General features: G+C 50.9%; 1 protein-coding gene across 1 annotated transcript; it reads left to right on the forward strand.

The window, feature by feature from the left end:
• Window positions 1-5,350: 5,350 nt before the first annotated feature.
• LOC119267653 (54S ribosomal protein L51, mitochondrial-like) lies at window positions 5,351-7,926 on the forward strand. Its single transcript, XM_037549083.1, has 3 exons — window positions 5,351-5,593; window positions 6,156-6,262; window positions 7,410-7,926. Exons 1-3 carry the CDS (start codon window positions 5,514-5,516, stop codon window positions 7,580-7,582), a joined length of 360 nt encoding a protein of 119 aa, XP_037404980.1. The 5' UTR covers window positions 5,351-5,513; the 3' UTR covers window positions 7,583-7,926.
• The last annotated feature ends 4,743 nt before the right edge of the window (window positions 7,927-12,669 follow it).

Here is a 12,669-nt window from a genome sequence, read left to right on the forward strand (position 1 = left end):
CTTGACTGGCCGGCATGTGTTTCACTTAGTTCCTGTGTCTGTCCCTTTGGGGAAATGTCACGCGGTGACATCCGGAGTCCTGCCTAGCCTGCTACAGCCCGGGTTCCCGGAGTCCTGTTAGCCCAGTGCTACAGCCCGGATTCACACGCTGCTGACCGACATGCTCGATGTGATTCATGTATGCCTATCCCCATAGGTTGGTGCCGCTTTGGGTTCACGACTAGCCATGTCGGCCCGGGTTCTCTGTCATATGGATGCTAGCGACACTATCATATACGTGAGCCAAAAGGCGCAAACGGTCCCGGGCCATGGTAAGGCGACACCCATGGGAATATCGTGCGTGAGGCCGCAAAGTGATATCAGGTGTTACCAGCTAGATCGATGTGACTTGGAATCGGGGTCCTGGCAAGTTGCTTCTTCTTCTTGGGGGCGGTCATCAGGGCGAAGACGGCTCCGTCTCCGTCGGAGCTCTCGATCGCCGCAGTCTGGTAGGTGCGCTCCAGAGAACGTACTGCTTCCTTCTCGTCGCAGGCGATCGTGATGACTCCGCCGCTTCCAGGCATCTTGAGGACATTGTAGCTATGATGGGTCGCCGCCATAAACTTGGAGAGGGCCGGATACCCTAGGATGGCGTTGTACGGGAGGTTGATGTTGGCGACGTCGAAGTCGATGAGCTCGGTGTGATAGTTGTCGCAGTCACCGAAGGTGACGGGGAGGCGGACCTGCCCCATCGGGAGGGTGGAGCCATCTGTGACTCCGTAAAATGGCTTGGTCGGGTGCAACTGATCGTAGGGTACTTAAAGAGTCTCGAAGATCTAAACGGAGAGGACGTTGAGCCCTGCCCCACCATCGATGAGGGTCTTGGTCACGCGGACGTTACTGATGGTCGAGGTGCACCTGAGCTGATCCTTGGGGTCGAAGGCGATGGTCTGCTTGGCCCACCTGAGGTTGCGTGCGACGTCAGGTCTGGGGAGCGCCGCGTTCACCTCACGAGCGAACTGCTTGAAGATGCGGTGAGAAGCCAGAGCGTGGGCTCCTCCCAGGATGCACGCGACCCCGGGTGGCTCCTGGAAGCCCCCCGCTTCGTCTCACTGGCGGTCGTCGTCGTTCCTTCTTGGCGGTGGTGGCAGCGGAGGCAGGCCCGCGTTGCCCTGAGGGCGACCCTCGCGAGGCTGGTCATGCCAGGGGGCGTCACGAGGCTGCTCCTGCTAGCGGTCTTCACGAGGCTGATCATGCCATCCTTGGCGCGAGTTCCTGCCGTCCCAGCGTCCTCCGCCACGGCCTCCTCTGTGGTCGTAGCCACGGTTGTCGCGCTCAGGGCGCTGCCCGACGCGCCCGCCGCGCATCGCCCTGAGCTCTTGGCAGTTGTTGGTGTTATGGCTATGGACATCATGGAAGACGCAGTACGGACGGTTGTCTCTTGGAGGGTCGTTGTAGCCACAGTCGCGCTTCACTTCTGGCTCCACGGCCAGCACGGCTGGTCCCTTGCACTTTGCTTCCTTGGCCTTGGTCTTCTTGTCGTCGGCCTCCGCCTCAGGCAGTTCCAGGAGGGAGAGGCGGCCTTCCTCTGCCCTGGCGCACTTCACCACGAGATTGAACATCTCGAGGGCCATGCACAGATCCTCGTGGATGGCAAGCTCCTCCTTCATCCTGACATCGCGAACACCGTCGGAGAATGCCGAGATGATGGCCTCGTCGGAGACCCTGGGGATCTTGAGGCGCACGGTGTTGAAGCGTTGGATGTACTTCTGCAGGATCTCCCCAGGCTGCTGCTTCACGCAGCGCAGGTCTACGGCCGCTGGAGCTCGGACGCGGGTACCTTGGAAGTTGGCGATGAAGCGCTCACGAAGCTCCTCCCAAGAAGAGATGGATCCTGGAGGAAGGTTCAGGAGCCAGGAGCGTGCACCGTCCTTGAGGGCCACGGGGAACCAGTTCGCCATGACCTGCTCGGTGTTGTTTGCCGCCTCGATGCTGAGCTCGTAGAGCTGGAGGAACTCCACCGGGTCGGCGGTGCCGTCGTAACGCGGAGGTAGGTCTGGCTTGAACTTGCCGGGCCAGACGAGGCACCATAGCTCAGGAGCTAGGGCGCGGCATCCAGCCACGCTCATGATTGCTGGTGCCCCCTGCGCCTGCGGTGCTGGATCTTGGGGTGCGGGCGCCACCACCTCCTGTGGGGCGCGGTTCTGGTGCTGCTGGGCGGGGAGCATGCGCGCTTCTGCCTGGGGGCGCGGGACCACCTGGCAGCTCTCCTCGTCACGCGCGGGGGCCCTGCGGGGCTGTTCGCGCCGTGGAGCCTCGCACCTGAGCCCCTGGCCGGCGCCGCGCGGTGGAGGTGGGGGCGGAGCACCACGGTCCTCGTTCCCCGCCATGGGCGACGGAGGGCGAGAGGAATGGGTCGGTGCGGGCGCCTCCCCGGCGGCGTTGACGAGCTCGGTGATGTGGTGGAGCCACTCGTCGTAGAGGTCGTCCGCCGGACGATAGCATAGGAGCTCCCGCGCCATCAGTAGCGCAGGCTACTGGTAGACCGGCCCTCGGCGGACCAACAAGGACGACGTCGCGGCCGGTGAAGGTGACGGGGTCGCCGTGCGGCCTTCGCGCCGCACGGACAGCGGCAACGACGAGTCCTGCTGCTCGTGAACGGCTGGGTCCGTGGCCGCGTTGGCGACCGGCGAGTTGGGGCGGAGTGGTGCGCCGTTACCCGCGGGCGCCGTCTGAGCGACGTTGGTGGCGCGGCGGGCGGCGCGTGCTCGGCGAGTGTCCACCATGGCGGTGAAACGAGGTCGACGGAGAAGAGTGGAGCGAGGTCGTCGGAGAAGCGAGATTTCAACACGCCCCCTACCTGGCGCGTCAAATGTCGGATTCCGGGCTCCGCAAAACCCTTAATATTTGAACACAGGGGCGTGACGAAGATCTCTCCCACTACACGTCTACCTAGCGCCTCGCTCTTCTCCTGGTGGTGGGAATGGAATGCAAGCAAGCAAACAAGTAGAGCACACAAGAGTTTACCCAGGTTCAGGCCACCTTGCGGTGTAAAACCCTACGTCCTGCTTTAGTGGATCGGCCTCGCGAGGGCTCGAGTATGAACAAGTACAGTGGTTTCCTGAGCTCAGGAGGCGAGAGGGGTGAGGAAGCGGATGTTCTTGCTCCTTTGCTATGCTAAGTCCCAATGGGTTGGTCCCTCCCCTATGCTAGGAACCCTAGCTACTTATATAGACAGCCAGGGTCCTCTTCCCCTGAAATGTTTAGGCGGGAAGGGAATCCCACAACGGCCATTTGAGCGGGAACACAAGAACGCTCCTATCCTGACAAAAGGTGGTCTTCGCCTGCAAAGAGGGCAGGCCGTGATGCGGTGGTGGGCTCGGCGATGAAATCCTTCCTGCCGTCCTTGCGGTCTTCGGTCTTGTTGCACCAAAGGGGAAACCTTTGTCTCGCCCCTCGGGAACCTGCGCCTGCGCGGTCTCCTTTGCACCGATATGGAAACTACGCCTGCCAGCGCGCGCTGGCACCCGCTGGCATGGTTCGTCATGGCTTGCGTCACTGCCTCCTCCTGAGGCAGCCCTTGCCTTGAGATCTCCGCCCTCCCGAAGCAGCCTAGCTGAGGCCACTCTTGGGAGAGGTCTTGGTTGCCCCTCTGGAGCGGCCTAGGTGAGGCCGCTCCCTAAGGAGGTCTTGGTCGTTCTCCTCGCTAGGGCTGGCCCCCTCGCGAGGGTCTTGAGCAGCCGATCGATCAGCTGGGCCCTACCGGGCCGTACCAGGAACGTGACGTGGGCCGCAGACAGGCAAGTCTGGGTACCCTTGTTCCCAGTACGCCGACACTCGCGTAAGAAAAAAAACACGTTTTCTTCCGTTTCCGAGAAGGCACTGCCGTGACTCTCGTAAAAGCACAACTGTGACTCTTGCGGAAGCAAAACCGTGACTCTCGCGAAAGGAAAAAACAGAAAACGCGTTTTTTACCTTTCCGAGAGGCACGGCCGTGACTCTCGCGAAAACACAACCATGCTTCTCGCGAAAGCAAAACCGTGACTCTCGCGAAAAAACAGAAAACGCGTTTTTTTATTTCCGAGAGGCCCGGCCGTGACTCTCGCGAAAGCACACCCGCGCCTCTCGCGGACGCAAAACCGTAACTCTCATGAAAAAAAGGAAAACACGCTTTTTTTTCATTTTCGAGAGGCATGGCCGTGACTATCGCGAAAGTAAAATCGTGCCTCTCGCGAAAGCAAAACCGTGACTCTCATGAAAGTAAAAAAAAAAAGAAAACACGTTTTTTCGCGCAAAATAAATTTTTCTTTGAAATTTTTTTGATTGAAAAGCTAAGAAAGACTGTGTAAAACCAAAACGTCGAAAAACCCCTCGAAAAAACCAATTAAAAACCGAAAACGCGTGCGGAAAAATAAAAAAAATCCGGAGGGAGCGCCCAGAGCGCGACACATGGCGAATGGCTGAGAGCGCGTCAAGTGGCGCTGATCGTTGTGAGGTTCCTGAAGGAGCGCTCGTTAACTAGTTGCTCTCTCATTTTCGTGTATTTTTCATGTGTGATCGGCCGAGCGGTGAAGAGGCTTCGTTTCTTGTGATTTGGACTCCTCACTTTTTTTGGAGCAACTAGTTAATGAACGCTCTTCGAAAGCCTCCCAATGATTACTTAGTGTGGGCTAAGAGCAAGCCACTCGGCGCACTCTTAGCCGCTGTCATGGGTCATGCTTTTAGCGCTCCCGTGCCTCTTCGAAACAGAAAGAAAATGCGTTTTCTGTTTTTTCCTTTCGTGAGAGACACACCCGTGCCTCTCGAAAATAGAAAAAAATGTTCCTTTTTCTTCTGTGAGAGGCACGGTTTTACTTTCACTATGTCTCTCAGAAATGAAAAAAACTTGTTTTCTATTTATTTTTTCTTTCATTAGAGGCACGGTTTTGCTTTCGTGAGAGACACGGACGTGCCTATTGGAAACGGCTTTCGAAAAGGGGAAAAACATATTCTCTATTCGGGTTTTTGTCTGGGTTTTTTCGTGAACGAAAACGTTCGTCAAAATCTATCAACACGGGATCTAGTTTGAAGATCTCGACGCGAGAAATCCAACCGTGAAAACGGCTTGAGATTTGGACGCACGGCTTAAGAGATAAAATATTTTGAATAAATAAATCTACGAAAAAAAGATGAAAGTGATCTTTTTAAAAGATACTCCTCAATTAATGATTTCGCCTTTTTTTTCTATCTTTTACATCCTTCTTTTTCATTCATTTCGTGTAGCCACCGGCTTCTTTCTTCTTCTTTTTTAGGGGGGCCACTGGATCTTTTTTTTTTTTTGAGACAACACTGGCTCCTTTCTAACCGTTACGAAGCGGAAGAGGCTAGGCCTCGAAACTGGGCCTAATGTTAGCCCGCGCTCCTTGGGCTAAACCCTAACGCAGAGCGTCCTCCCGTCCAACCCGACGCCGGCCTCCGCCTCCTCCTCCGCCCTCGCCTACTTCCTAGCCGCGCCGCTTACTGGTCTGGTCTGGGTTGACCCGGAGTGAGGCGGGATGGCGCTGAGGGGCGTCTGGCAGCTGCAGAAGCTCGTGGTGAACTTCTGCGATTGGGGAGGGAGCAGCAAGGGGATCAGGTACTGTTCATCGTGCCGATTTGATTCTGCCTTAAGTTTTGTTCCTGGAGATCCGACTTATTCGTTGCGTCGACTGAGCTGGAGTGCTCTTTTCATTCTTAATTGTGCATGGAGCAATGTGGAATTGTCTTCTCTGAAGGTGAGCGTCGCGTGTGATTATGTGTCGGTTTGACGAAAAAGGAAGAGCTATTCGTATGACCCCATTGAATAGGAGTAGTTCATCTGTCTAGAGGACACTTTGATATTATTGAAAATGGGAATAACTATTTGGAAGAATGGCCCATTAGACTAGGCAGTTCAGTCACAGTTGAGCCGATTATATGTAGTTTGCTTGTTGGGTTGGGATCAAGCCCTGCTTTTGTGATCCTTGAACCTAATTTTATTCACATGGTATCTTTCCTTTCTTACGGATGAGTGGGCTGTTGTTTAAGCATAAACTGTATGATTTTGGAGCTTGATTGTGCTTGACTCCATACTTTAGTCATTCGAATTTAGTGTCTGATAACAATTAGGTGCTTCAATTTGCTTGCTCCTTTACGACTAGAGCTCCTTGGAATTGCAGGGCTTTTATGGAGTCGCATCTTCCAGCTCTGAAGGAAAAGAATCCCCAGTTAGAGGTGGTGACACAGCTTGTCCGTGGTCAGCATCCCAACTTGAAGGGCATTTACAGTAAGAACCTCCTTTCCTTTTGACCATTTTAGTGTTACCAGGGGTTATATGGTAACTGTATTACTTATAATGATTTTACTTTCTGGCAGTGAGTGGGATCTTTGTATTGGTACTTACCAAATGCATATAATTAGTTGATTTTCATGAATCTGCTGCAGTCAAGCACTGTAGTTTACAGTTCCTGTATTTAGTTGAGAATTGCAGCACCGTGTCATTTGTCACTCGTCTTCCATGTGCTTAAGTACTTGTGATGAATTGGACATGCTCAACAGGTGAAGTCGCTTGGTTTAAGCATTTTTGCCACCCATGTCTTCCATGTGCTTAAATACGTGTGATGAATCTTGACACACTCAAGAGCTCAAAGGTGAACCCACATGGTTCAAGAATGATATGGTATTATGGTTAACTGTGTGCCTTTTGAGTGAATAAATCTTCTTAAGGAAACGTTGACATGTTTTGTTTCAGTGGTGCACTTGTTCTAGGACAAGTGCAGATTTTGTGGGGGAGCAGGCTCATTTAACATGTTCTGTGGGATACATTTCACAAATTTAAGTACTTTCTCTCTCTCCTAGTGTTTAGCCCAAGAATAATTCCATTTCATTGCACTAACGAAACCAACCTTATAGTATGTGATGATTGCAGGAGGAGGTTACTCCTCAAACCAAACATCCATCCAGAATCTGCTTTTCTTTTGGTGTATGTTTGTTATTAGGAGATTTTCATATATGCCACCCAAAAGATTGGCATGACTGGGAGTACCACTCCCTGTCTCATTGACAGGACCCACTCACATGTCATCGCGACACAGATTCATATCAATACGCCACCCTTGTTATTTTTCATGAACGCGTGGCTGTAGTTGCTTATGTTCTAAGTTACTCCCTCCTTCCATCTATATAGGGCCTAATGCGTTTTTTAAGACCGTCTTTGACTATTGGCAAGGTTAATAGTACATGGCATGCATAATGTGAAAATTATATCATTGAAATCTCCTTTCACATACGAATATGACGGTATGCTTTGTGTAAGTTGCATGTCATATATTATTGTTCAAATATTTGGTCAAAGTTAGCCTCGAAAAACGCATTAGGCCCTATATAGATGGAAGGAGGGAGTATCATTTTTAAGCAATGTCATTCTTGTGCAGAAAACCATAACGAGAGAGTTGTTTGCGTCAGAAACTTGGCACCTGAGGACATAATGTTGCAAGCTAGTAGGCTAAGGTGTTCTCTGGGCAGGAAAGTCGTGAAGCTGAGAACCAGACACGTGACGAAAAGGCCAAGCGTCCAGGGAACATGGACGACGGAGCTGAAGATGTGAGTCAAAGTTCCTGATGGCACACACTCACAAGAACCGTGTCAGATCTATAGCAAGAACTCTGTGCTGCTATTAAACCTATGTTTCGTCAGTAGTTTCAGTTTCAGTTTCAGTCTGCCCTCCTTTTGTTTGAGCCGCAGGCTGATAATAACATGTAAACTTGGGAGTTCTTTTTGTTAGTGTCGCCTGTCTAGCAGATATTTGGATGGCAGATGCCTGATCTTTGGACCATTGCTTTCGTTGAAGCTGTCAGCGCAGAATATGTTCTAAAGGAAGGAGGAATGTCTGCATGTTATGACAGGACAAGTTATAAATCTAAAACCGTCATGAACTGTATACGTTGTTCATATCTTGCTGTCCATCTAGTGCATCAGGTGAGTAACTAGAGTACCCGTAAGGGGCACTCATCGATCGGCTTCTATAAGTGTCTGAAACTGAAGGCACCCGTTATTCAGTTGGTGCTATGCCATGAACCATTTCAGATTCATTTTTCAAAAAGAAAAATAATTTTTTAGGTCTATATATATACTCCGTATATATCAATCAAGAATGTTGTGCTGATACCATTTTCAGCATCGACAGCTAACTTGTACTAGCTCCGATGAGAACGTGTAAAAGCCTTTGGGTCGACCTTGAAGATGCAACATTTGGAATTTCACTCATACTCGGCTTCTTCGGCCTACCTTTTGCCCAACTTGCGAACGCAAATGACTGGACTTTGAAAAAGGGCAGCACTGGGCGCCGGTGCGCCGGCTAAAAGTTTCGGTTGGTCTGCCCCCAGCTGCATGGGACCGTCAGATCACAGCTCCTCTTCTACCTTTTTCTTGCCTTATCCTCGCCTCCAGCACACATAGAGAGGAGCGAGCCAGTCAGGGCCGTCATGGATGCGCGACCACGAAGCACCGCTGCGCTGTCGCAACCGCACGCCTCGCAGTCGCCGTCGCCACACGCCAGTTGGAACACTGGTGCCCCATGGCCCGCCCCCTCTTATGCAGCAAAAAAATGGACCCAGCAAAAAGGAAAAATCAAACCCCACTGGTCCCGACCACCCCCAATGCCGATGACCTCGTCGGCTAGCCGCCGCTAGCCATACTCGTTCCTGGAAAGCCGCAGTTCCATAAGCCCACCCATGGTTGCAGCAAAAAACCCACGCCAGTGGAAGCTTTCATGCTTGCCTGTTTGTAGCAAATCTGAGTGCCGATTGTTGCTTTCCTGCTGCCGGTTGAAGCAAAAAATGCAGCTCCACCGGACCGCCATTGCAGCTCCGCTAGACTACGGGTTCCAGCTCTTGTGGCCATGGTTGCAGCTCCCCTTGTCTGGCTGTAGCACCCCATGCTGGCGGTTGTGTCGTCTGCCGTCACCGATGCAACAAAAATGATCGCCGGTAGTAGAAAAACCAACAACAGTTGTAACAAATTAATCATCATCCGTCGTCTTGCCATGACTGTTTGTAGCAACAAGAGATGCAGGTTGTAGCACCGATGCTCGTCAGTTGTAGCAAAAAATCCCCATGGTCGTAACCTCGACGTCCGCCGGTTCCAGCAATTTTGCCCCGGGAGGTTGTAGCACCGAGTCTCGTCGGTTGTAGTAAAAAATCGCCATGGTTGTACACTCAACATCTGTCGGTTCCAGCAAAATTGCGTCGAGGGGTGTAGTCTCATCATGGACGGTTGCAACTCTGACGTGGCCAGAACCGGGGAGGTAGGCAGAGCTCCGGTGGCGTGAATCCAAAGCAAATCTGGTCGAGGGTAGCCGGCGACGGCGCCCTAGGAGGCCTCCGGGCGGCGAAAGTTGACCATGGCAGCGGGGCCTGAGAAGGAGGCAGAGAAATAAGAGGCAGAGACGAGCGACCAGAGAAGAGATGGAGGAAGAAGACGCACATGGGCGGGCCCCCATCCTACGTGTCGCTAGCTGAGTGTAACACCCATAATGCGGCTATATCTCCCATGTGTCGGGGCACGACTTAGAGGCATAGCCGCATGATAGGTTTGTCGCAAGAGGGGTAATCTTCACACAATCCCATGTACTGAATAAGAAAGGGATAAAAAGTTGGCTTACAATCGCCACTTCACACAAATACAAGTTAAACATACATCATCCAAAATACAATTAAGGTCCGATTACGGAACCAAAATAAAAGAAGACAACCCCAAATGCTGGATCCCCGATCGTCCCAACTGGGCACCACTACTGATCATCCGAAAAAGACACATAACAACGATCAAGATCTTCATCGAGCTCCCACTTGAGCTCGGTTGCGTCACCTGCACCGGTATCATCGGCACCTGCAACTGTTTGGAAGTATCCGTGAGTCACGAGGACTCACAATCTCACACTCGCGAGATCAAGACTATTCAAGCTTATGGGTAGGAGAAGGTAATGAGGTGGAACTGCAGCAAGCACTAAGCATATATGGTGGCTAACATACACAAATAAGACCGAGAAGAGAAGCAACGCAACGGTCATGAAACTAGAAGTGATCAAGGAGTGATCCTGAAACTACTTAAGTTCAAACATAACACAAGGTCGTGTTCACTTCCCGGACTCCGCCGGAAAGAGACCATTACGGCTACACACGCGATTGATGCATTTTAATTAAGTTAAGTGTCAAGTTCTCTACAACCGGACATTAACAAATTCTCATCTGCCACATAACCACGGGCACGACTTTCGAAAGTCTAAACCCTGCAGGGGTGTCCCAACTTAGCCCGTCACAATCTCTCACGGTCAACAAAGGATATTCCTTCTCCCGAGAAGACCCGATCCGTCTCGAAATCCCGGTTACAAGACATTTCGACAATGGTAAAACAAGACCAGCAAAGCCGCCCGATGTGCCTACAATCCCGATAGGAGCTGCACATATCTCGTTCTCAGGGCAACACCGGATGAGCAATCCGTACAACTAAAACCAAACCTCAAGTTTCCCCGAGGTGGCGCTACAAGGGGCTCTAGTTCGAACCAACACTTAGAGAAGCACTGGCCCGGGGGGGTTAAAATAAAGATGACCCTCGGGTTGGCCGACCCAAGGGAAGGGTAATAGGTTGTTAGGCAAATGTAAAACCAAGGTTGGGCCTTGATGGAGGAGTTTTATTCAAAGCGAACTGTCAAGGGGTTCCCATAACACCCAACCACGTAAGGAACACAAAATCAAGGAACATAACACCGGTATGACGGAAATTAGGGCGGCAAGAGTGAAACAAAACACCGGGCATAAGGCCGAGCCTTCCACCCTTTACCAAGTATATAGATGCATTAATTAAAATATAAGAGATATTGTGATATCCCAACATATCCATGTTCCAACATGGAACAAACTTCAACTTCACCTGCAACTAGCAACGCTATAAGAGGGGCTGAGCAAAAGCGGCAACATAGCCAAACAACAGTTTGCTAGGAAGGTGGGTTAGAGGCTTGACATGGCAATATGGGAGGCAGGATATAACAAGTGGTAGGTAGCGCGACATAGCGATAGAACAAACAACTAGCAAGCAAAGATAGAAGTGATTTCGAGGGTATGGTGTAACGCCCCGAGACCGTTGTGCAGGTGACGCAACCAAGCTCAAGGAGGAGCTCAAGGAAGACCTTGTCCTTTGTTTTGTTTCGTTCTAGTTGATTAGTAGTGGAGCCCAGTTGGGACGATCGGGGATCTGTGTAGCATTTGGGGTAGTATTCTTTTATTTTGGTTCCGTAGTCGGACCTTGATTGTATCTGGATGATGTAATGCTTTATTCATGTAATTGTGTGAAGTGGCGATTGTAAGCCAACTATGTATCTCTTTCCCTTATATATTACATGGGTTGTGTGAAGATTACCTCACTTGCGACATTGCTTTCAATGCGGTTATGCCTCTAAGTCGTGCTTCGACATGTGGGAGATATAGCCGCATCGAGGGTGTTACATATGGTCATCTTGCCTGAGATCCCGCAAGGAGGAAGAATGAGTCCATGAAGAAGACGAACCAACATAGTCGAACGAATCCTCACAACTCCAGAACAAGACCGAAGCTAACGAGAGAAGCAGCCCGGAAAGAAGCAAGCAACATCGTAAACAACCATCACATAATCATGCATGATGCACAACCAAGTATGATGCATGTTCGGTTTAATGAGGCATGGCATGGCAAAGTGCACAAACAATACTACAAACTAAGTGGAGCGAGTTGCATATTGACGAAACACCAAATTCAATCATTTAGTTCACTCTTGTTTATGTACCCAACAATATTAAATGTTATTAAACATGGCAAGAGGTGAAGCATAATAAAACTACCTATCTAGGCAAGTTTAAATGAGGCCGGAAATAACAAACAACAAGTCCGGAAAAGTCCTCATATGAATATTATGAATTTGGTGCTTTTCTGCCCTAAACATAATTTTAGAGCTGTTAAACATGCAAAGTAAGCACACCATGTTAAACTATGCATTTTTCTACCCCATTTACATATAAAGTTTATTAAATTTGGAGCTACGGTTATTAAGTTATGAAGTAAAACATTTTATCATGGCAATACGGAAAATTAATGCAAACAACATTTAACATTTTAAACATGGATGAAAAGGCATATTATGAAACTACACAAAATTCTAAGCATTTTACATATTAAGTTTGTTTAAATTCGATGCACGGTTAGTGAGATATGATATGCATGAACAACAGGGGCAAACTGTAAACATGTAGTTTTCTAGATAATTGATAAAATCGCACGCAGGAAAGAAACACATGGTGGGCTGAAACTGAGTTGAACTGGGCTGGGGGGAAGCGGCTCACATTGGGCCAAAACGGGCCGGATGAGGAGGGCTAGATGCGCGCGAGGGAGCTGGGCTGCGGCGGGAGAAGCGGTGGCCTCGCGTGGGCGAGTGGCGCTCGTCCACGCTGGTGCTAGACCGGTCAATACGAGGCTACTGTAGCGGTTTTGAAACAGAGGAGCGGCGCGGCGTGAAACAGGAGTGCGGTGGCGAGGAAGAGACGGAGGCGCAGGGGACGGAGGGGCGCGGCTCCAGGCGTGGGACGGCGGCCTCGGGCGATGGGCGTCTGGATCCAAGGCGAAGCAGTCGGTGGCACGAACTTGTTCTCGAGCAGAGGACGACGAC

The sequence above is a fragment of the Triticum dicoccoides genome, chromosome 3A, assembly GCF_002162155.2.
Source record: "Triticum dicoccoides isolate Atlit2015 ecotype Zavitan chromosome 3A, WEW_v2.0, whole genome shotgun sequence".
NCBI lineage: Eukaryota > Viridiplantae > Streptophyta > Magnoliopsida > Poales > Poaceae > Triticum > Triticum dicoccoides.

Excerpts from the sequence above, each read along its gene's own strand:
- LOC119267653 (XM_037549083.1), top strand. The coding sequence starts at position 5,514 with ATGGCGCTGAGGGGCGTCTGGCAGCTGCAGAAGCTCGTGGTGAACTTC. Across the intron at positions 5,594-6,155 it reads GGGAGCAGCAAGGGGATCAG|GGCTTTTATGGAGTCGCATC; the intron begins GTACTGTTCATC and ends TTGGAATTGCAG. Across the intron at positions 6,263-7,409 it reads CAACTTGAAGGGCATTTACA|AAAACCATAACGAGAGAGTT; the intron begins GTAAGAACCTCC and ends ATTCTTGTGCAG.